Raw genomic sequence first — 24,510 nt, forward strand, 5'->3', positions numbered from 1 at the left:
ATCCCACATGCACCCACACAATCAGATTGTGATTAAGACTACAAATTCCATGAATGTAATTACACCGATCTACATGTTGTCAAATAAAGAACCACGCACCGTGGCTTCGCCTCTGATGCTGACATGCAGTGAGTGTGTACGCCTGATGAGCCCAGAATTACGGCAAAACACGTGTCACGTACTCTTTGCATTATTTGACACTAAAACTTTGCAACATTCTCTGATCTGCTTCTCGCAACTGAAGAGGGCACCATGGCGGATGTTTGCCGACACAAGCGTTACCCGGTTGGTAACCACCCATACAATCAGATTGTGACTCACACTATGAATGCCATGAATGTAATTACACTGATCTACATGCTGTCAAATAAACAAACCACACGCCATGGAGCAACGTAAAGGGCAAAACACATGTCACGTACTCTGCATTATTTGATGGTAAAACTATGCAATATATATACAGTAATCCCTCCTCGATCGCGGGGGTTGCGTTCCAGACCCCCCCGTGATAGGTGAAAATCTGCGAAGTAGAAACCATATGTTTGTGTGGTTATTTTTATATATTTTAAGCCCTTATAAACTCTCCCACCCTGTTGACATTATTAGAGCCCTCTAGACATGAAATAACACCCTTTAGCCAAACGTTTAAACTGTGCTCCATTACAAGACAGAGATGACAGTTCTTTCTCACAATTAAAAGAAAGCAAACATATCTTACCTTCAAAGGAGCCGTCATAAAGGAGCCCGTCAGGAGCAGAGAATGTCAGAGAGAGCGCTCGCTAAGAAAAGCAAACAATCAAAAAATCAATACATGCTTTTAAGTATACAGAAGCACCGCGATAAAGCGGCATTTTGTAGAGGAGCGTCCGTGTCCTCTGTGCAAACAGCCCCTCTGCTCACACCCTCCGTCAGGCAGAGAGAGTGAGAAAGATAGAGAGAAGCAAACAAGCACCGCTGGAAGCATATCTTATAGCATTGAGGAGTTTTAGTTAATATGCAATACATGCTCTGATTGGGTAGCTTCTAAGCCAACCGCCAATAGCATCCCTTGTATGAAATCAACTGGGCAATCAAACTGAGGAAGCATGTAACCTAAATTAAAAGACCCATTGTCCAGAAAGCGTGAACCAGCTAAAAATCTGTGATATATGTTTAGATGTGCTTACATTTAAAATCCAGATAGAGTGAAGCCGCGAAAGTCGAAGCGATATAGCGAGGGATTACTGTATATATATTGTCAGGGATGCCAGGGGCCTGCGCCCACCCTGGATCACGTGGGGGCCACCTTCCTGGTTTCTTTGGGGGCCAGGGGTTAAGGGCATGGAAGCCCCACCCTGCAGGGGCCCGTGGTCACCGCCAGGAGGCACCCCAATGCCTTGGGGACCTGTTCCCTCAGCACTTCCGCCACACCAGGAAGTGCTGGGGGGAAGATTAGGAAGGACACCCGGAGAGCTGCCGGAGAACAGCCGGCACTTCCGCCACACTGGGGCGTGGCCAACGAGGGAATGCCGGGAGCCACCTGGAGCTCATCCGGGAGAGAATAAAAGGGGCCGTCTCCATTCATTCGATGCTAGAGTCGGGTGGAAGACAGACAAGGCAAGAAAGGAGAGTGGAGGCAGCCCGATAAGAAGGCATTTGTGGCCAGGACTGTGTTTGGGGTTTGTGCACTGACTTATATATGTAAATATTGTAAATAATAAAACGTGTGGTGGTGACAAACAACATGTCCGCCTGTCTGTTGCTGGGTCGGCTCCAAAATATATATATATATATATATATATATATATATATATATATATATACAGTATATATATATATATATATATATATATATACAGTATTTTTAATCATTACGACCTGGTCATTTTAAAAGTAGCTCGCAAGCTGAAAAAGTGTGGGCACCCCTGAACTAGATGCATGTACTTATATGACAACACGAAATGCTTGTAGATAAGATTAGTCTTTTATTGATGTCAACATATTGCAGTAGTTTTATTAAAAATAAGTGTCGGTCGTTCTAAAACTGTTCACATGTGAGATGCCCGTGCACTGTGTCATCCTTGGGAGCCCGGGATTCCTGGGAAAGACATGCGGGTTTCCCGAATTCCCGGGAATGGATTCATTAGCTATAACCTTCAGGACACAAATAGTGACCTGCTGGAAACAGAGTTGTAACCTTAAAACTGAGCACACTGGCTTAGTTTTTAGCACAGTGTCATCTAGGCTGCCAGTGCTCTGATTGTAGAATAGTTTTACTTTTTGTATGAATTAAAGCATCAGTTTAATAAATGGTAATTTTCAAAAACATCTCATCTTTGAAAAATCTGAGCTATTGGCATATCTAGTTTAAATATGTACACCATTTGTACTGTACTCCCCACAAGCCAAATTCCATGGGTCAGCTTGCAGAACTCAGTTTCCGTCACTGTCCATCAGACATCCCAATTGGATTTTTTGGTATTTACTATCTGATGGCACTATTACTATGGTGGCACTCCAGCCACAATAAAAAAACCTCACACTGTTCCACTACATCTGAACTAGTGTGGTGTTGAGGTATCACCCGTTGCATGGCTGCACTCGGGTCCTAATCTGGATCCTGAGTTGGTTTGTTGTGTGGTGGGTGCGGCAATGTGCTGTATCAGTGTGTGCTCCTAACTATCTGATCTATTGTCTCTGCCATTTTCTTATCTATTCTTTCTACTTACTTTCCTCTTTTACCACAAGTATTTTATCTCCGAGACCTCTGCACTCTTTTCCTTTCTTCTGTCCAGTAGAGGTTATTCCCTTTCTATATCTGGACATGGCTGATGCAGTGGCCTGGCCTGCAGTATCTTCAGCCATCCATGGTATCTTCCCTGTTTACCCTCTGGACAACTTCTTTCTGTAACTTGGTTCTGCTTGAGCTTTAAGTGTATGAATGAATCACACAAACTAGCATTGTGCGCTGTGACTGCTCCCAAGTTGAGGAGATGGTAATCAATGACCCAACTGTAATTTTTGATTTCTGAATCTCTTCTTTACGATGTTCATGCTTTTATGTATCCTGCTGGCGTCTGCCATGTGTGTTGCACCTCTCTATCTGGACTGTATCTCTATAGTCCTGCTGATCCCCTTTATTGGCTGATTGGAAGGAAGGCCCTGCCAGACAGTTTGAGGTTTTTTAATTTTTAAAATCCAACTGCTTACACTTTTAAAATTTCTGGCAGTTCAGTTTTAATAAAAAATGGATTGCAAATACTCACACTTACCTCAAGAGCACATTAAGTATACAGACTGTGTAAAGCTGAGTATTTCTGTGTGAGTTTCTTCAGTATGCCAGTCCACCACATTGAACTTTTCTCCACCAACTTGTGCACACATTCGCTTATAAGATAGGATCTTTATAACCTTTTTTTCTCGGTTTATTCAGCTTCCTTTCATAGAATAGTTTTGAAACATGCATAATTAATTCCTGTTTTTCAGATTGTTTTGGATCTGGTTTTGAAGATGTTAATATTTTTTCATGTCTTTGCTGACTAAATTTTGCTTTCATTATGACCTCTGACACCTCATGGGTTGGTCGCCATGGAAACCAGCTCAGGACGCAGAACATGTGACGTCACAAACAGGTCAGCTCAAGAATTGCAGGGGCAGCCAAGACTGGAATAAAAACAAAACTACGTTCCTTTTTTTTTTTTTTACAGAAATTTGGTATAAGTATAGATAGAATGATAGATAGTGTAAAAAGGGAGACAAAACAGAAAAAAGATTTGGAGATTCACCCGTATATTATAACAAGCAATGCTGTTCAACAAGACAAGAGGAATCATAAGAGACTGAGTCACACAACGTGACTGAATGGGAAGGTGAAATGGTTGGGTCTTTATAAGCCGTGGGCAGGAACAGGCGGGTCGTTGGCAGAAGTGAGGTCAGTAGGAGGGTGTGGTCGGGCAGCAAAAGTGGGTGGAGCTCTAATTGGGTTTCCCTCCTGGTGGTCTGTGAAAGAGGGGGAAAAGGCATTAGTGCACTTCATCAACCCCTGACTCCACATCTTACCCTCAGTTATGCCCTTAGACTGTGTGACAAATACATCGACAGATAGATGGATGGACAGAACTTTATTTATACCCAGTAGGAAATTTGGCTTTTTACTGAAGCTCTTTAAATAAATAAAGGCATAAAAAATGCTCCCCACAGTTGGCTGAGTCAGTTAAATTTTAGTTTGGAGCCAAATGTTTTCCCCTGGGGAGTTGATTTATTGACCACCTCTGCCCTGTTCCACCTTGAGCAGTGCCATGTACTCTGTCTATTAATCAATAACCTGAAATAATGACTTGTGAAATGGCCTGATATCATACAGTCTTGGTAAGTGACATTTATGTAGCACAATGGAGACACCACTGTTAATAATAAAGAGTGAGATATATTATATCATGTATATTATTTAGTACTCCTATATAAGGAAATGTCCCATACATTTGAAAAAGGCAAATGGCTCTTGCAGAATCCAATATATTTATTTTATGAATAAGGTGGTGTGTTTGTCCTAAACCACTTCATTCTTGTGGATGTCTAGCTTCTTATTTGGTGACTGGCACACAACAAAGGCCTTGTTATGTAAGAGAAGCATAACGCTTCATCTAGGGAATGTCCTGGATAACTGAGGGATGGTGTAAGTTACACTTTATTTGTCATAAAGAGTTAATTTCTTGTTGCAGCCTAGGTTACACCCAAAGGAGGGTATCAGGTATGAGGATAGTACTGTGTGGCAGTCACGTCAAACGTTTTGTGAGTTATTGAGCAACACTGAGGAAAGAAAAAAGCAAGAAAACCAAGCAGTCAGTGGTGTGAGCTTGAAACCTACATGTGCCTTACTAGAAATGAAAGAAGTCCTGGGAGACAGCAAGAGCAGAGCTGAGCTGAGCTCAAGATAACCTGAAATGTGACAAGCAAGGTAAGAAACCGGCATAAGAATTTAAACCCATTTCAAACATTTTCAGTTCAATCTTTAGTAGCTGTTAAATCTGCTAAAATGAGTTTAAAGAACGTGTATTCAGCACTTCTCACACTGCAAGAAATAAGCAAGATTCACAACAAATGTGAATCTTTTGAGCTCTGTTTTATTATGTATAAAATGTATTAGACACTAAAATGCGAACCTTGTCACTAATATGGAATGCTGTAGTATTTTGTACATGTTGCATGCCCTTTAGCACATCTAATGATTTAATCTCAATTTGACTTGATACAAATTTGTCCAGTTTATTTATAAATGTATGGTTTGCTCATTAAATAAAGGAGAAATAAAGAACAGGTTTATTCCTAATAACACAGCCTTTAATAGCTCCTGCAATTACCCTGCATTCATAATGCTCTCTAATCGCACACAGCGCTAGTGTTAATTGTGTTGAATTCCTGTGTTTAGTGTGCAAAAAGCAGGAACGTCAGCGTGGCACAACATAATTCATGAAGTGGTTTTGATCTTTTGTATTTGAAAATCTAGCAAGAAATGGTTTTGCTCACAAGGCCTTTCCATGACCCTATAAATGGTTTAAGTGGGTTTAGACAATGAATGAATGGATAACTGTTACAAAACTGCCGCCAATGGCCAACAAAGCATTGTATTTAAATACCATTGAAGAATTATAATTTCATTTGGTAGTGTGATGACCAGGAAAACTCTTGGAGCCCACAGTTAATGTTGGGGCGCCAGCAAAGGCAACCCGGTTTAATGAAAGGAAAATACAAGTATTGTGACTTGCCAAAGTCGAAAGAAAGGTTAGCAAATCCAGCTTTTTAAAAAAAAAAACTAGGGGGCTTACCCCCTGCTTGCTTCGCTCGCCAACCCCCCTTGCCTCCGCTATGCGCCAGCCACTTTGTGTTTCTGCCGCTTGCATTGTGAAGAGGGGGGCTGAACGCACCCCAAGGAGACGCAGTTGCTCCTCTGAAACCCCCTCTTAAACGGTGATACAATGGGAAGCAAATCCTGTTTTTTTTACCTCCCCTTTGCTTGATCAGCTGCTGGCTTGCTGCTGCTGCACCGCGTGATATGCATCTAGCACGCCGCTTCGAACATTCTGTACAGAAGCTGTCTTTGTCATCTACTCTTTGTCTTTTATTTCCAACCCCGGGCGTGGTTAAATCTATTGCTACAAATTCTCGTCTCCCAGGACGTGAGTTCTTGATATTTTCTAGTTTATAATTTAAAAATGGAACAAGAATCTGAAAATCTAACAACATCATATTAAAGTTCAATAAATTCTGAAAAGAATGATACTAAACATATATATGTAGGTTTTAAAATAAGCCTGATTTAAAGCATGACAAAAAACATCACATAAAAACGTCACATAAAATCGTTGCACAAAATTGTTGCACTTTTAGGCTCAGGATTTTATATATATAGAGTAAATAAAAGGACGGCTACAATTGCTTCTGTTTTACAAAACAAGTAAATGAGTAGGCTTCAGGTAGCTCAGGCAATCCTTCCACATGAAAGATGAAGGTCCAAATGAGATGCTGTGTTTTGAGCGCACCCCTTTTATGAATGTGTGCGGCCTTCTCCAGGCCTTTGGGGTACAGTCAGGCACTGTGGATCTCAGTACGGCGTATGGAGGAGAGAGAATGGTTAGCGGCAGCGTCTCCTCTTAGCCTGGGGTGGAGTCACTTACGTGAGTTAAGACCTGAAGGTGATTTTGCATGTTGCAGACTTGTGCTAAAATAATTAAAATTCATTTTCTCCTCACTACCCCAGAATAACAAAGCGAAAACAGGATTTTAGAAATCTGAAAATGTATTAAAAACAAATAACTGAAATATCACATTGACACAAGTATTTAGACTTTTTGCTATGACACTTGAAGTGTGTCTAAGGTACATTTCATTATATTTCACATCATGGAGATGTTTTATTCCTTGTTTGGAGTCCACCTGTGGTCAACTCAATTGATTAGGAAAGGCACACAACTGTCTATAGAAGGTCTCACAGTTGACCGTATGTGTCAGAACAAAACCCAAGCCAAGAGGTTGGAGGAATTGCCAGTAGAGCTTAGAGGCAGAATTGTGTCAAGGCACAGATCTATGGAAGGCTACAAAAAATGTGAAGGTTCCCAAGAGCACAGTTGTTTTCAATTCTTACATGGTAGAACTTTGGAACAACCATGACTCTGAAGCATTCGATAATTTCAAACTGAGCCCTGGGAAGGGCTATAGTAAGGAGATGATGAAAAACCTAATGTTCACTCTGGCTGAATGGCAGAGAACTTGTGTGGAGATACGAGAAACCTCCAGAAGGGCAAAAATCACTGCAACATTTGACAGATGTGGGGTTTATGACAGAGTGGCCAGTTGGAATCCTCTCCTCAGTAAACGACATGGAAGCTCACTTGGAGTTTACAAGAAGGCACCTAAATAACTCTCAGACTGAGAAACAAGCTTCTCTGGTCTGATGAAACCAATATTAGTGCCACCTCTGGAGGAAACCAGGACCCACTATTCATCTGTGCAATACCATTCCAATTGTGAAGCGTGGTGGTGGCAACGTCATACTGTGGAGTCATTTTGTAGTGGCAAAGATTGGGAGACTAGATGGAGCTGAGTAAAAGCTGTACAGAAATATCTTTAAATGGAAAACTACTCCAGATCACTGTGGACCTCAGACTGGGCTGAAGGTTTAACTTCCAACAGGACCGCCAGCCTAAGCACAAAGCAAAGATAACACAAGAGTGATTGAGGAATAACTCTGGGAATGTCCTTGAGAGGGCCTGACAGAATTAGGACTTGAACCTATTCAAACATCTTTGGAGAGACCTGAAATAGTTGTCCACTAACGGTCTCCATCGAAAGTGACAGAGATTGAGAGGACCAACAAGAAAGAATGGCAGAAAATCCTCAAACTCAGGTGTGTGAAGCCTGCCAATTCAAACCCAACAAGAGGGCCTTCTATGAATAATGAGCTTGAATACTTCAATGTAAGAGTTCAGTTTTTCGTTTTTAAAAAATTTGCAGAAATTCCCGTTTTTGCTTTGTCATTCAGGGGTATGAAATGTAGTGAGATGTGGAAAAAAAACAAGTGTTAGAAAATTAAGGTCTCTGAATACTTTCTGAATGCACTGTAAGTAGCTTAAGTATATACATTTGATACACTCTTCATTTAAAGGTAGTGTATGAGAGATCTATATTGTTCAGTTGCATGAATACCTTGTGCTGATCGATCTATTTATTCATATTCTGATCCCTTTTATTAAAGGGTTGAAGGGCAGGAAATCCAGCAGTCGCTGACATGGCAGGAGCCAACCCTGGACAGAATGCCAGTCTACTAATGAGGCAGACACTCGTATCAGGCCAATTTAGAACTGATAATTAAAGTTACATACATGTCGTTGGGATTAATTTGTCGTGAGGTAGAACATAAAAGCTTTCATTAATCCTCCCTTTAATTCAATATCAACTAAAGTTTATTCTGTCCATATTTGGCTGAGAGAACCTAAATTGTTGCAGTGCATAAATCTCCGTCCATAAGCGGATAAGATTACTTTTCATAGCATCTTCTGTTACTCTGGCTTTTTCTAGACAATTCTGAAAATCTCATTATTTAAGGTAGTTAACAAAGCCAGCTATTGTATCAATGCTGTATTCTTCTCAGTTTTTCATTTTGATATCAAAAATACTAATATGGTGTGGAGAATCAGCCTCGACCCAAATAGACACAGGATGCACAGAAGTCCAAAACACACACACACGTTTATTTTCTTCCTTTAGCACAATGCACACAGTGCACAAACCCCACAATGCTCTGTCCCTTTTCCTTTCTTTATTCTTCTGCCGCCTCCACTCCACTCCTCACAATCTCCGCCCTCTGCCTCCCGACTCTGGCTCCCCAAATGGAGTGAGGCGACCTCTTTTATACTGCACTCCAGCTGCCCCCTGATCCTCTTCTGGCAGCACTTCCGGGTGTGGCTGTCCAGGCACCCCCTGTCGGTGGCCAGCATGGTTGAGCTTCCCAGCTCCAAACCCGTGGCCCCAATGCAAACCAGGAGGATTGCCCTCTCGTGTCCTGGGGGAGATCCTGCTGTTGACCTGTCCTCTCCCATGGTCCTGTCCTCAAAAGGGCATACCAACTGGGCAAGGGCCCCGGCCATCTGTCACAATGGTTTTCTAATATGATTTAAGTAACACTGTGACAGTGCCCTGATTTTTTTTTTTCAGTCACACCACACAATATGTTCTTTTTTCTCTTTTGACTACTTCCCCATACGTCATACATTTTCCACATAACACAGAATAACTAAAGTTAATGAAGGAGACAAAAATGAACACAAAATATTAGCCATTCATATTCAGTAATGTTTTCTAGCATTCTGACATGATAACCTTGCTAATTCTTTAGACTGTCTTGTTTTAATTTCCATCCTTTTAAATGCTCCTTGACGTTGGTAGAACATTTTCCCATCGTTTCAGTTGGCAAGCGGTCATTAAAAATCTGCAGTGATATCTTACACAACATGGCTCCCTAGTTGTCTTATCCTACTTAATTGGAAGAATCCTATCCCTATCCTTCCATATCTTGGTAAACGAATTTACTTAAAATTAGTAAAGATCACATTTTCAGAATTTGGCAGGAGTTCATGTGCACTGTGCTAAAATAAGAAGGCTGGGCTTCTGTTAAGTTTTTAATTATTTCAGAATATACAAGGGACGACTGTGTGTTAGGCTTTGTGTTCACATAAATCTCTGATTTGGACTGAGACCGGGTGCTGATATTATTTGTGTTCACATCATACATAAATATATTGTATTAGAGGTAGTATTGGTTGAATATATTTTTCTTTATGTCTCAATGTAAAGTGATGTAGCAGAAGTATGGCTAGAAACTCTAGTGCGGCTCCTAAATAAAGCAATACGCCCTCACTCTGACTGTGACTCTTTTATCGTCAGCCGAGTCAGAAGTGTTCTAACCTTTTAGTAATTCTGGTGTGTATTTGAAGTGTGTTGAAGGGGCAGGGATAGTTGTCAGTCAGTCAGACATTTTATAACCCGCTTTGTCCTGAACAGGGTTGCGAGGGTCTGCTGGAGCCTAACTCAGCTGGCATAGGGCACAAGGCAGGAACAAAGCCTAGATAGTAGGCCAGTCGATCTCAGGGTGAACACACACACACACACACCAAGCACACGCTAGGGCCAATTTAGGATTGTCAATGCACCTAACCTGCATGTCTTTGGACTGTGGGTGGAAACCGGAGCACCAGCAGGAAACCCACACAAGACACGGGGAGAGAACATGCAAACTCCACGCAGGGAGGACCTGGGATGCGAACCCTGGTCTTCTTACTGTGAGTAAGCAGCTCTACCTGTTGTAGCTTGTGACAACATTTATTTATGTAAAAAGCTAAATTTGCCCTTGAGACAAATAAAGCACTATCTATCTATTGTCGTCAACTGTGATAAATGCAAGAGTTCAAATGAAAGGTTGGGGTACCCGCCGGGTCACTCCATTTATTTGAAATATTAAGTAGAACCAAAATAACGGGTGCACAATGACGCAATAACAAACAAAAAAACTATGCTTGTCATTTAGCTGCAGTTAGAAGGCTCTAGAGAGTGGTGAAGCTTCAGGGTCGGAGCTCCTTTGGGCGGGTGGTTCATCTTCCAAATGAAATGTCTTGCTCTGAGAATGTCCCACTTTTAAAACTCATGGACTGGAAGGGGACGAGTCTGTTTCCCTCAAAGGGCATCTGTGGGTGTAAATCAGAGATCGCATCTTCTGGTGTCCCTGGGTGGTATCGCTTACCACTCTGATGAGCCCTCCAATGTGTATCTATCTATCTATCTATCTATCTATCTATCTATCTATCTATCTATCTATCTATCTATCTATCTATCTATCTATCTATCTATCTATCTATCTATCTATCTATCTATCTATCTATCTATAAAATTATAAACGAACAGAAAGTAGAAATCAAAAGAGATTCAAGTTGATGAATTTGTTAAATGATGTGATGATTTCTTTCTATAGTTAAATATCTCCTGGTGCCCTCATCAATAATAGAAGGACAGAGTATAAATACAGACAAGCACTACAAATATCACTGCCAACAGGCTGATCTTTCATCTCAATACTGAACAAAGCCGTAAGCAGAAACAAAAAGAGCTATTCTTATTAAGTAGTCACATTGTTTTAAAGTACACAAAACAATAATGGCCCTTTTCTGAAAGTTTTCTATTGAATCTTTTGTCTCATTTTTTACACTTTTACGTGGTGGTTTGGAAACTTTGGCATTAAGAGCACAATTTGAGTTAACAACATTGTCAAAATGAGTAGTAGAATTACTTGTTTACAATAATGAAGTTTTAAAAAGAAGACAGACTTGACTCTGTCAAACAGCAGCTATCCTCTATTTACGGAGTTTCATTTGTTGCCTTTTAACATTTTCCCAAGGCTCAACAGTCGGAAATCCATGAACTGCAATGTGGGAAAAAAAGTACTGGGGCTTCCTATGTCATACTTATGACATAATATCTAGAGATAGATTCATGTGCATCTGTTTCTTGAAGGCTTATGACAAGATCAGTGAAAGAAAACCAGGCCTCCAAAATCTTTTCAGGTGTGGTGGTCTAAAGTTTTGGTGAAAGTGGTTGTTTAAAACAGGGATCCAATGAGAAACAATTCAAATTAAAGTATAAAATGACAGGGCAGCATGGTGGCACAGTGAGTAGCGCTGCTGCCTCACAGTACGGAGATGTGGGTTCGCTTCCCGGGTCCTCCCTGCGTGGAGTTTGCATGTTCTCCCCATGTCTGCGTGGGTTTCCTCCCACAGTCCAAAGACATGCAGCTTAGGTGCATTGGCAATCTGAAATTGTCCCTAGTATGTGCTGTGTGTGTGTGCCCTGCAGTGGACTGGCGCCCTGCCCGGGGTTTGTTTTCTGCCTTGCGCCCTGTGTTGGCTGGGATTGGCTCCAGCAGACCCCCGTGACCCTGTAGTTAGGATATAGCCGGTTGGATAATGGATGGATGGTCTGAAATGATGAATTTAGGGAAATTGTAGTAAATGAAGTACTGTATGCATGAAATGCAAAAAAAATATTAATGGTACAAAATAAAAAATGTAATATTGCATGTGATTAATTTGCTGACAGCACCAGTGAGCAAAAATTACAGATTAGTCATTATGGCAGATCTATGAGTCGACATCAGGGAGATAAGCGGAAAGAAACCACAAAGGTGTTTAAAATGACATTTTACAACCAAACTTACGTGCCCTACTAAAAAACTACAAGTGAACATTTACACATAAAAGTAACAAGCCCTGGCCCTTGTGCTGCTGTCTTGGATTGATTAGATTTTAAAAACGATGAATGGATTGGTGGAAGAATAATTCTAAAAAATAATATAAGACTGACAAGAAAAAGCCAGAAATGGAGCTGCTGAAACACATATAGTGTAGGATATATAAAATTATAACACGGAAAGCTGTAAAGTACAAAATAATTTACAAAGGATCACTCCTGGAAACGTGTTAAAACCCACATAACTTTAGTTATTGAAAAGCAGTGAGAAAAAGTGAACAAATTTAAGCTCCTGGGCAATTTGTACCAAAATAGAATGCAATTCAATCACTGAGAAATAAGACAAATTAAAAAAATAAACTGCTTTTGATAGATAAATACAAATTTCATTTTTAAACACATATCTATAGATGTTTAGTTAGCTGTATGGTATTGCTGAGTGAGTGACTAAATAAATAAGAAATACATGTGCTTACTTTACCTGAGTACACATATTCATATAAGTTGTGTTTGCAGCATATTCATCTTACTTAAGCACATGCAGTTTTGTTTTAACACAAATGTATATCTTTATTTAAAATGCCATGTGTGTAGGTGTGTATACATGTACTATGTATGTACAGCTTGTGCACAGGTGGAAGGAACGCAGAGCGAGTCCCAAGAAATGCTGGGGTGCCAGCTGGGTCACCCTTTTTAATTGTAAAATAAATCACTAAACAAAACAGGCATGTGAAGGTGTTAACTTATTCCATATATTGCCTTCCTGGGTTCTCTAAAGAGCAGATCAGCCAGTGGGAACTCCGTTTTTTGGAAAGTCCGTCTCCAAGTGAGACGCCGACATCTGGAGGACTCTTATAGCCTTGGCAGGAAGGGGTGGCGTTAATTGCCGTCAAGGGGTGTCTTCTCGCTGCTGCAGGGGAGAAAAAAGATGGCACTTTTAGTGCCAGTGGCCCCTCTCACCTTGGCGGGGTGTGGCGTACCTCGGATGAGCCCGGAAGGTGTTCCTCTGACGTGACTGCATGATTAGATACTGTACAGTATATATTTCATACACCTTATTTCCTCATTTTTCTGTTGATGACTGTTAGTGATTCTGTTCTACTCTATTCACCATTCTGTGTAAACCCCAGAGACTGTTGTACAGAAATACTCAAACCAGCCCATCTGGCACCAACAATCATGCTATGATTGAAGTCATTGACATCACATATTTTTCTCCATTTCTGGGGTGTGATGTGAAGCCCCCGACTCGTTTCTGCATTGCACAACTGCCACATGATTGGCTGATTAGATAATTGTATGGATAAGCAGGTGTACAGGTATTCCATATAAATTCCTCAGTATTTATAAATCTAATACAATAATACTAATCAATACAACACAGTAAAATTTAAAAGCTTAGGTAAAGAGTTACATTTAAATAATTCAAGGTTGTTAGAACAAGAAATTGGAATATTGTAGCAGGGACCAATTTCCAGGAGATTACGAATCACTTGTGGGAGTTTGTGAGGAGACACAGATTTCTGGAGGAGCCCTGGACTTCGGGGAGACTTGTGTTGTCTATGACCAGTAAATCTCACTTCATAGTGTCACACTTTAACACTAACAGAGAGCCTGGAGTGTGTACGAGACTCAGTGTGACACGGTGATTGTGTAAAGTGGTCAGTGAGCCCATTAAGCTGTACCTGTAGTGAAATCAGCCTTTAAGTTAGCTGTCACGAGAGATGAGCAAAGCAGTCCATTAAATGGGAGCTGAAGAAAGTGTAATTATTACTGAGCAGTTTTTGGCACATTTATATTATTTTTTTCTATTCTAGGTGGAACTGGACATGTCCATGTGGCACAGTAAAATGTTCCTGAATGTATTTGTAGCAATTTCATTTCTTTTTATTTCCCATGTGAAAATGCTTAATGAAGATGAGAACCAAAACTTTTCAAAAGTAAGTAAAATCTTTGCATTCACAACTTTATTTATCAGGGAAATACAAATCTTTAAATATTATACTGTATTTTAACAGATGTGTCGGAATAAATGCATATTTCAGTCATTTTATAACAATTTGCACATGACACATAAACCTTGGTTTGTATGTCTTAAAATATTTGGCTATTAGTTTGAATGCTAAAGAAGCACATTCTGTGACAGTCACTTGTAATACTTTAAATTCAGAGTTAAAATTTTAAAACATCTGTTTTTCCCATATTCCCTTTGTTTCCTAATCACTTTGTCTTATTTTCTGTCGTGTGATCACCTGGGGGCGTCGCAGCACTTCAATACCCAGACACAACCTCACAAACACAAGTCCCAGGTTCAAATAAATGGTTTTATTGCAAATATTACCTTTATGAAGACTTCTTAATATGATTTTGCAGAAGCACAATACAACGACCTACTTCGTCTTTGTATTTTTTTCCTTTCATTTATTTACAACATATATATTTATTTTGTGTACTGACGTGATATTACTATGAAAATATCCACCATCTGTTTTCTAACTGGCTTAATCCAAACTCCTAGTAATCAGAGGCAATGCCATTCTTGGTCTCGTATTTTATGTTTTCTCTTATTGCACCCACTTCTCATCAGTAGCTGGAAGACCTACAGTATACCAGCATGCATTGGGAACATAAATAACCAAACCAGCTTTTCTTTGTATTTTCTCCACAAATGATTATTTTGAAAGGTACTTTTTTCCATAAAAATGTTTTCTTGCTACTTTTCTACACTTTTTTTTTCCCCAATTTGCTTTCCATTCCCTCATCAGCTCCATTTTTTGACAAATCGGCATATTTACCTTTTTTCCTTTTAATATCATTCTGTGTGAGGTTTAATTCAGGGGTAAAAGACTAAATCTTCATATAGTGATGAAACAGAGAGCCAATAATGGATGCATTTACATGCCTTAAATATTCAAGTGTCACAATCCAGTCAGGCAAGGAAGATTTTAACTAAAAGTCCAAATTAACAACTTGCGTAGCTCAAATATCTGAGATTCTCAGAATAATGAGACAGGCAGGCGGCTGTTCCTTCTGGTGATTGAACACGAGTTGGAGAGCTCTGTGGAACAGACGACAGCTATGAAAACACCAACCAGGCACTATATGTTAGATACTGTAGATAGATAGATAGATAGATAGATAGATAGATAGATAGATAGATAGATAGATAGATAGATAGATAGATAGATAGATAGATAGATAGATAGATAGATCAAAACAACACATCATGGTGAGAATGGGGATGGCCTGCAATTTCACTGTCATCCTCTTTTCTAAAAATGTCCTTGGAAATTCTATAATGCAACACCACCATTATTTTCTAAACCAAAATAAAACAAACAAAGGAAAAACATGAAATGATGGAAATTGACCAACAAAACACTGAAAGTCCCGAGGTCTGCTGTTAAAACCGTCTCTCATGTAGAAGCCTTGGACTCAGTTCCTCTGCACTCTCACCCTGCCTTCACTGGCTGCTGAGTGTGTAGTGCCACAAGACCTGTCCGCCCACATGGAGGACTTGTAACCCTTGGGGCTGGGTGAGGCCTCAGTCTGGTGCTGTAGCAGGTTTGACTGGTCACTTACGTCCTATTACGCATGCAAGCCCTGTTACGTGGATTTGTATTATTTTTAACGACCTATTGGAACAAAGATAGCCTGCAACCCTGAACTGATTGATAGATAGATGGATGAATGGATGGATTTTTTTTTTTCAACTCCTAAGATGTGCAATAACTCGTCTGTGGCTTCTCATTTCTTTTAACTTTTTCTTTTCCTCTTAAAATGTGCAATGTTTCTCCTATATGTGCAATATTATTATGTGAAACACTTCCTGCTCTGTGTGCTTTTCTGTTTAGTAAGCTATGGATTTGATAAGAGACTCAGATGTACAGTATCTGTCCTATTCAATTCACTGCATACCTGTAGAGCATAGTAAATGAGGATCTCTTGTAGGTTAGTCTAATATTTTATATTCTATATTACTTAATATGCTTATTTTTTATATTTGCTCTTCGTGTTACTTGTGCCTTTGTCTATCCGTACAGATGTAACATAAATCGTTTCCTTTGGGATTAATATTAAAGTATTTTGATATTCTGATTCTGATTGGAACGTAAAGATTTGTTCCTTGATTTTGTTTTTGTCCACCATAAGAATGAAAAATTCAGGCTTTTCATTTAAGAACTGCAGCAGATTATCACTGAACCTGTGTGATCGGACTATACATCGGGTGTGAAGTGTGCATCAACTCTGCACAAAGCATTTTTTAAAAACTTCTTTACAAACTGGTAACCCACTTTACATTACCAAGTTAGTGCAGTGTGCGGGTGTATCGATCGGTATCTGCAAAGGAAAAAAAAGATTAAAAGTTATTTCCATGCTGAAAAAGACAGAAGGTAAAAGGCACAGCATTTCAGCCATATAGCCTCCATCAGTCATGCAACTGAAAAGTAACAAGCAGGTAACCTAAATAGGAGGGAACAAAGTCTGGGAAGATGAAACGAGTGAAAGGTGAGAGCAGGTGAGACAACGAGATGAAGGGTGGGATTAAAAGGCTGGTCGTTGAGACCTGGGGAAATATTCTAATTACATGTTGTAGTATGTTAGCCATTATGGATGTAGAAGAAGTTAAGCAAAATGACACCTTTTATTGGTTAACTAAAAAAATTACAATATGTGAGGCAACTCAGGCCCCGTCTTCAGGCAAGATGTAATTTAGAAGGGTCGAAAGCTTGCGTATTGTAATCTTTCTAGTTAGCCAATAAAAAGGGCCATTTTGCTTAACTTCTTTCTAATTACATGTAATTTAGATCTGTTTTCACTTTGACATTAAAGAGTTTTTTTTATTTTTGCTCATCAGTGACAAATTCAATCCACTGCAATTCACAGTTAGATAATAATAACATACGAACACTCCAAGGTAACTCTGTCTGACTTGTTGGACTCCTTCTTTACAGTCTGGCCTTGGTTTGGCAATTGTTATTTGTTAGTTTCTACTTTATTTTTTTGATGTATTTTAACAAATCTATATCCTCATATATGAGACTTCTATGTTTGCGATTCTAAATTATCCTTAGTGTGTGCTTGGTGTGTGGGTGTGTGTGTCCTGTGGTGGGTTGGCGCCCTGCCCAGGATTGGTTCCTGCCTTGCACCCTGTGTTGGCTGGGATTGGCTCCAGCAGACCCCCGTGACCCTGTGTTTGGATTCAACGGGTTGGAAAATGGATGGATGATCTCTTCTTGGATTTGGTATTGAGAGTTGTCACAGCACACTGAATCTGCACTTAGCGGAGAGCGCTGTGCAAGAACAAAGTAGTTTGTGCTATTTTGTTGTATTTCTGAGGTGGCCATGATAGATTGGCCACATGGAACAATGAAGATTAGCTACCAGCCAATGACAGCGGCACCAATAAAACACCAATCAATAGAAACAGTAGTAGCAGCAGTTTCAGACCACCTCAGTGGTGATGACATCATCGGTGGTCACTTGAAAGAAGAAGAAAAGCTGTCAAAGTTATCTGTGTGCTCTTAGATGACTGAGGAATCCAACAAACCAGGAACAAAGCATTTTATCCCTTTGTATTGCATTTCTGAGGTGGCAATGATGAGGTGGCCATCTAGCTCTGTGAAGTGGATAACTTTTGTTCTGTTTTGTGTGATGTGTTGTATTTACCCCATTTTATGACACCCATTGCATGTCTTCCTACCTGGGGGTCTCTCTCTGATTTGACTTTGCTAAGATATTTTCCATTTTTTTTCTTGTAATGTTTTTTTTTGGAGAGTTTTTTCTTGTCTTCTTAGGGAAGAAAGGCCATTGCGGCACTCCTTGTGTGATTTTGGGTTGTGCAAGAAATACATTGTTAATTTTGTTGAATGAATACTTGGCAGCTCAGATGTGCAGAATTTGAGAAGTGAGTTAAATGGTCCTAAAATGTCACCTGAAAAAGTGTAGGAATATGCAGATATAAAACAACTTAAAATGTCTTGAAAACCTGATAGTTTAGGTACTGCAAAAATGCACCTATTCACTCGTATGTAAGTAGATCTTAATAACTATGGGTCTTCGTTACACTTATAAACCATTAGTAGATTAGGTTTTTCTTCTCTCTGCATTATTACATATTGACTTGATGGTAAAACTACTTGTTACTATGAAGCATTCACAGATCTGTAATATCGAGAGAACTGTGTCTCAGTTACACCACCGCAGATAACTCCAAAGTGACATCACACTGCAGAGCTGAATAAACACTTTACTGATGCTTTGTAAGTGTTATGAACACCAAAGAAGGCTTTATTAACGTCTTGTTACATAACAGTAAATGAGTAATATACTGTACACAGTATTTCAATTTCTAAAGTGTTACAAAATGTCTTTCTTAGTGTCTCAACTTGATGATGACAGACAGCTCCATCACCTCTTCCTGTGTGCTTTAAAGCTAACTAGGATATTCCAATGGTGACACAGTAGTTAGGGCTTCTGCTTCACATGTCCAGCACCCTTGTTTCACTTTCTTCTTGGGTTTATGTGAGGTTTTTCTTTGGATTTTAATCCCATATTTCAAAGCTGAATGTGTTAGACTGAAATTGCCTTTGTCTCAATATGTATTTGTGTGCGACTGCACCCTGTGCTAAACTGGCACCCCTTTCAGGATTAGATCATTTCTTGCATCCAACTTGGCTTAAACTGGTTAGAATAAAAAGCCAAACACACACCAGTTCACTAGGCCAACTGGCAATGTGATTTATTAGGGCAGTCAACGATGCTGGAACCCTAACCCTAACCCTAACCCTTAAAGTTCCCAGCACCCCATTTTGAATTAATACACCCTATTGTGGTAGGAGATAATAATGACTTTATTATTGTAATGAGGCGTCAAATAATTTGTGTAAGATGTTTTGTATTATATAACTTGTTGTGATATTTTATATGTTTATACTGTACATTAAATTACATTGTTATTACTTTCTTGCAGCAGGAGCAGGCAGAGGAAGGTGGGTTTGGTATCAGGCAAAAACGTGCAGGTAAGTTGTGACATTACTATAATGTTATTTATTCAGATAAATACTTTATAGGGGCGGCACGGTGGCACTGCTGCCTCGCAGTTAGGAGATCCGGGTTTGCTTCCCGGGTCCTCCCTGCATGGAGTTTGCATGTTCTCCCCGTGTCTGCGTGGGTTTCCTCCGGGCGCTCTGGTTTCCTCCCACAATCCAAAGACATGCAGGTTAGGTGGATTGGCGATTCTAAATTGGCCTTGGTGTGTGGGTGTGTTTGTGTGTGTCCTGCGGTAGGTTGGCACCCTGCCCTTGATTGGTTCCTGCCTTGTGCCCTGTGTTGGCTGGGATTGGCTCCAGCAGACCCCCGTGACCCTGTATTCGGATTCAGCGGGTTAGAAAATGGATGGATGGATGGATAAATACTTTATAAAACAATCAGTCTTTTATAGAAAATTGTATCAACCTTATGGTGCGGATGTATAAAATGATTCTAACTTCTTTTACCTCCATTGAAAGCAACAGTCAAGAAAACCTGAAGGGTCTGTTCATCTTTTTCTGTTCATTTACGGCTGCAGGCCTGTACAGTGGTTAGTGCTGCTGTCTTACAGCTTTAAGAATGAGGGTGCAGCTCCTGGCCTGCTACTGCCTGTGTGTTATATCCAGAGCTGTTTTATCTGTAAATTAAGGATTGCACTGATGTTCACAAGTCTGACTTGGCCCATTATGGCCTCTCATTCTGGGTTAGTGCTTGTGAAAACGTATGTAAACTCTTTGAAAATATTATGCATAAGTGTGTCTTAAAATATGTGCCACTCTTCATCTAAATTACAATAATGAACAAGCACAATCTGTTTTAACTAATAATGCATAAATTGCTGTATTGTTCCTATAACCAATACATTCATTGTTTAGACATTTGCACGTCGAAGTTGGAGAAAGTCTGTGAAGCCCTAGGCTGATGACTTAAACAAAAGCTAATCTGGAGTCAGGTGTTACCAAACCTGCAGTCCAATCAATGACAAGAGATTGGGGGTGTGGCTTGGAGATACTTTCACCTATAAAGAAAGACTCAAACATTTTGAGTTTGCTATTCACAAGAAGCATCTGCTGATGAAAAGCTTTTGATATGTGATGGAGGTGGAACATTATGTATGAGTTAGCTGCTTGTGGTAGCTCAAAATTTCAGTGTGTTACTGGATTGGCACAAAAATAAAACACCAGTCAATAGAAACAATAGTAGTGGTAGCGGTAGTTTTAGACCACCTCAGTGCTGATGATATTATTGGTGGACACTTGAAAGAAGAATGAAACCTGTCACAGTTATCTGTGTGACCTTAGGTGGCTGAGGATTTCAATCCTGTAACCATGACAGACTGGCCATCTAGCTGTGTGAAGACGACTACTTGTATTTTGTTTTGCGCATTATTTGTACACCATGTTTTGCCACCCATTGCATACTCAACCTACATGGGAAGTGGGGTTCTCTCTGAATTATCCTTCCCAAAATTTTCTTCCTTTTTTTTTTTGGAGTTTTTTTCTCATCTAATACAGGGTAAAGTGTGGGGTGCTGTCAAAAAACGGGGTTTGTTAAAGCCCATTGAGACATTCCTTGCGTGATTTAGGGCTATACAAAAACTAAGTTGTTGTTGTTGAAAAAATAAATAAAACATCATATTTTGTTAAATATTAATTTCCTAATGGAACATTATAGATTACTAGCTGTGTAAGCCCGTGCTGTAAAAAGCCCGGGGTTCTAGAAACTATTGAAATTGTCAGAAAAAAAAGAAATGTAGAGATGTCGGGTAATTGAAAGGATCTACTCTGGGCATTTCTCTCCTAGGAGGATTTGTTTTGCTGACAAGCTAGCATCGCTTGTGTATTAGCGGCATGATGAAAAGTAAAAGGGATACCGTTTTGCCAATGTTAGCAGCTAAGCGACTTTGTCTTTCTCATGAGGTTTTGTTCTGCTGACGTGCTGGCCCCACTTGTGTTATTAGCGACTAAACGAGTTTTCTGTTTCCTCAGTGGCGGAGCCCTTACCCTGACTCCACCTCTCACTTCCGGGCCGGACAGACACACACACTTCCACGTGTAGACGTTTATATATAAGATAAATTGTCTACTTGATGTGGTTTGGTCAGCACTTCTAGAGTTCAATTCTAAGGACCGTCTGGTCCGGTTCACAGCTGGCTGGGTGATCTGCATGTTCTTCTGTTGTCTTTAGGAGTTTCCATCCAGATGTGCTTGTTACATTGACCAGTACGTCTAAATGTGATACACCTTTTGGGAAAAAGGGAGTTCACTTTAAAAGGAGTGATAAAAATTGGGAAATTAATTGGGAGATGGGCAAAAATCTTAGTCAGAAAACAGGACATGGTCAGAAAAGAGGAAGTCAAAAATGCCAACACAAAATCCAAAAGTCAGTCGTCAAACAGAATGAAACCAAATGTCAAAAGCTAAGCCAAAAAATAAGATCCTCTGTTTAGTTGCTAAGTCTTTTGTGAAAGAAACTCTTTCTGAAAATATCTCAAAGCCAGAGTGCCATTTCTAGTGCATAGCCATCTTATATATGGAGATTGTATGATGATGTCAAACATCGCAACACCCATGAACACGTGATTAGTAAACAGTGTTATGGTTAAAACAGCATTGACTCCTCCATGTGGTATGAGACAACCATCTCGGAATTACTGTAAGGAGAAATTTGGACCAAGAGTTACAAAGCACTCACCAGAAACATGGTCACAAAAAAGAAGGGTTCAGAACCAAGTGGACAACAAGGTCAAGACACTAAATTCAAAGGACAAAGCGAAAATTAAAGTTGAGGAATAAAAAGGATTTGAGAAACCTATCACTAGGCCCTACCTGAACTGATATTAATTATCACTAAGTTCTTTGCTAGATTCATCAAATGTATCCACCGAAGGATCACCAGGGATGTGAAAGCCACCATAGGTATAATATCATAGCCTGTGATGTCGAGTATGATTGATTCATTTACTTTGTAGCAAGGGTACAGGAGTTCTGGTTATTGACTGAACACTGCATGGGAATTTAGAATGCGTGTTGATTTTTTATAGGCACTTGAGGTGACGGCTAAGCTTGGAGGACCTCGCTTGGTAAGTCTCTCAGGCAGTCAAGGGTTAGCGTTAGGTTGGCATGACAAAGTTGGAAGTGGTGCAGAGGAGAAGGACAATCAGGAAAGGCAGAAACAAGGAGGGAGCTATTGGAGAATTGCACTCGGGACATCCGCTGTTCTGAGATGGCCATCCAGAATATGAATGAACAGATAAATATCTATGGAGGAAAGTATTTGAGGCTTTTACATAAGGCTCAATTGTTCTTGGGTCGACTTAAGAAGGGACTGGGCGGTCTCTTGGTCTGGAACCCCTACAGATTTTATTTTTTTTCTCCAGCTTTTGGAGTTTTTTTTTGTTTTTCTGTCCACCCTGGCCATCGGACCTTACTTATTCTATGTTAATTAATGTTGACCTATGTTTATTTTTTATTGTGTCTTCGATTTTTCTATTCATTTTGTAAAGCACTTTGAGCTACATTTTTTGTATGAATATGTGCTATATAAATAAATGTTGATTGATTGATTGATTGACCCTGTTTTGTGAGTCGGCCTGCTTTTCTTTTTTTTTTGGGATAGCGCTGAGTTGATTATTCTCTGGATTCAGGTTAACCTCACCTAAAATAATAGAACTGGGCATTGTTCCTTGTATCATCAGACTAATTTAATTATTCTTTTGAATATTTGTATCAATGTCTCTCTTTGTGAATGTTCAATATAGCGGGGAAAAAGTAGTAGCTTGTTTCAGGAGGCTGAGCGTCTGTTGGAAAAAGGGACCATTAACAGTGCAGATTATCTCTATTTAAGTGTTGCTGTTCATGTCAGTATCTTGGATAATAACAATGCATTTCTTTCTAATGGACAGCTCTTGCTGTCATTGTGTTCAGATTAGTTGCAGTCAGCGACTTATAGAGTTTGATGCTGACAAACCAGAATATCATCCATCTCCCTAATGGCTACAGTATGAAGTGTAGCTGTCGCTCCTTTAAAAGGCCAGTCATTATAATGTGCCGCTAGACAACAATACAAACCATATATTAATAAAAACAATCTTTTGCTAATTCAAGTTAAAATAATATTTAAACTGTTAAATATATATATTGTTAAATATATATATATATAATGCCCTTACACTCTACCTCATGAAAAAATAGCACAAAATTAATTTTTCATGAAATTAGTATGCTCGGTATGCCCAAAGACTAGATATATGGACAGCTTACTTTAAATTCTTCAGAAATACTAAGCCAGTATCAACATTACAGCCTCTGGAAGGTAAATGGTTTTAGAAATATAGTTCAATTAAACAAGTTTAAATGTTTTTAACAAGTAACCTGAAGGTCAAGACTCATCAGTAAGTTTTCAAATTTATCATTGTTTGACAAGAGAATTTATAACTGTAATTACATAACAATGCAACATTCAACTTAATGGTCTTCTAAAGGTTTTTGTTAAATCTGGAGGCTGTTGTGGAATAAAGATAGCCATTGTCCCTATGTTTTATGAGCCTTAATAAATTATAGTCCATTCTGCTAACATAGCTAGGGCAATAAACTAAACAAACGTACTAATAAAAAATGTAACATGATATTTTTCTCCTTTTCAGCACCAGGAAATGCTCAGACGTATCTCATCGACTTCAAAATCACAGTTTTTGACATGGATATGGTAACCCAGATCAAAGCATTTTTGGATAATCTTACAAATATTCCGCTTGTGCTCAACACCAGTGCAGGCCCAGTGGAAATCAAAGACACTGCAGTTACAACAGGTTAGCCAGTCAACTCACTTAGTAAGCCCACCTTTTGGATATTGCATGCTTATCGTCAGAAATGGCACCTTTGACAAAGTGATAACTGGATAAACAATCATCTTAACTATGAATCCAAATGCAAGGCTATTAGAATGACTGGACACTGTGCACAAGTGGCTCAGAGGTGTGGGCAGTCGCCACATCCCCTCTGTCTCAAATTTCTCTGAAAGCAAAATTATGACTACTAGACCTTGATTCTATTTAAATGGCGTAAATGAGGTAATGAAAGAAAGATTCTGCTTATTAGTTTGTTTGTAGGTCATTGCCCATCTTACTTTACTTCTGCTTATAGTATGCGTAGAGGGCGTCTCAGACACAACTGCACCAGACACAGGTCCCAGGTCTTTTATTAGATG

The 24,510-nt window shown here is 39.6% G+C and overlaps 1 protein-coding gene across 2 annotated transcripts in view; it reads left to right on the forward strand.

The window, feature by feature from the left end:
* Positions 1 to 4,776: 4,776 nt before the first annotated feature.
* The window catches only part of LOC120526089 (adhesion G protein-coupled receptor F5-like), a 64,581-nt gene continuing 44,847 nt past the window's right edge, over positions 4,777 to 24,510 (forward strand). Inside the window, exons 1-4 of one of the 2 annotated variants that reach the window (XM_039748984.1) lie at positions 4,777 to 4,936; positions 14,088 to 14,210; positions 19,244 to 19,292; positions 23,948 to 24,112. In XM_039748984.1, the coding sequence (XP_039604918.1) occupies positions 14,100 to 14,210; positions 19,244 to 19,292; positions 23,948 to 24,112 (325 nt within the window). In that variant the 5' untranslated portion in view covers positions 4,777 to 4,936; positions 14,088 to 14,099. Of the gene's footprint in view, positions 4,937 to 14,087; positions 14,211 to 19,243; positions 19,293 to 23,947; positions 24,113 to 24,510 lie in introns of those variants that run through there. The other variant, XM_039748985.1, reaches the window with a different exon arrangement.

This window comes from Polypterus senegalus, chromosome 3 (assembly GCF_016835505.1).
Source record: "Polypterus senegalus isolate Bchr_013 chromosome 3, ASM1683550v1, whole genome shotgun sequence".
Classification (NCBI taxonomy): Eukaryota; Metazoa; Chordata; class Cladistia; order Polypteriformes; family Polypteridae; genus Polypterus; species Polypterus senegalus.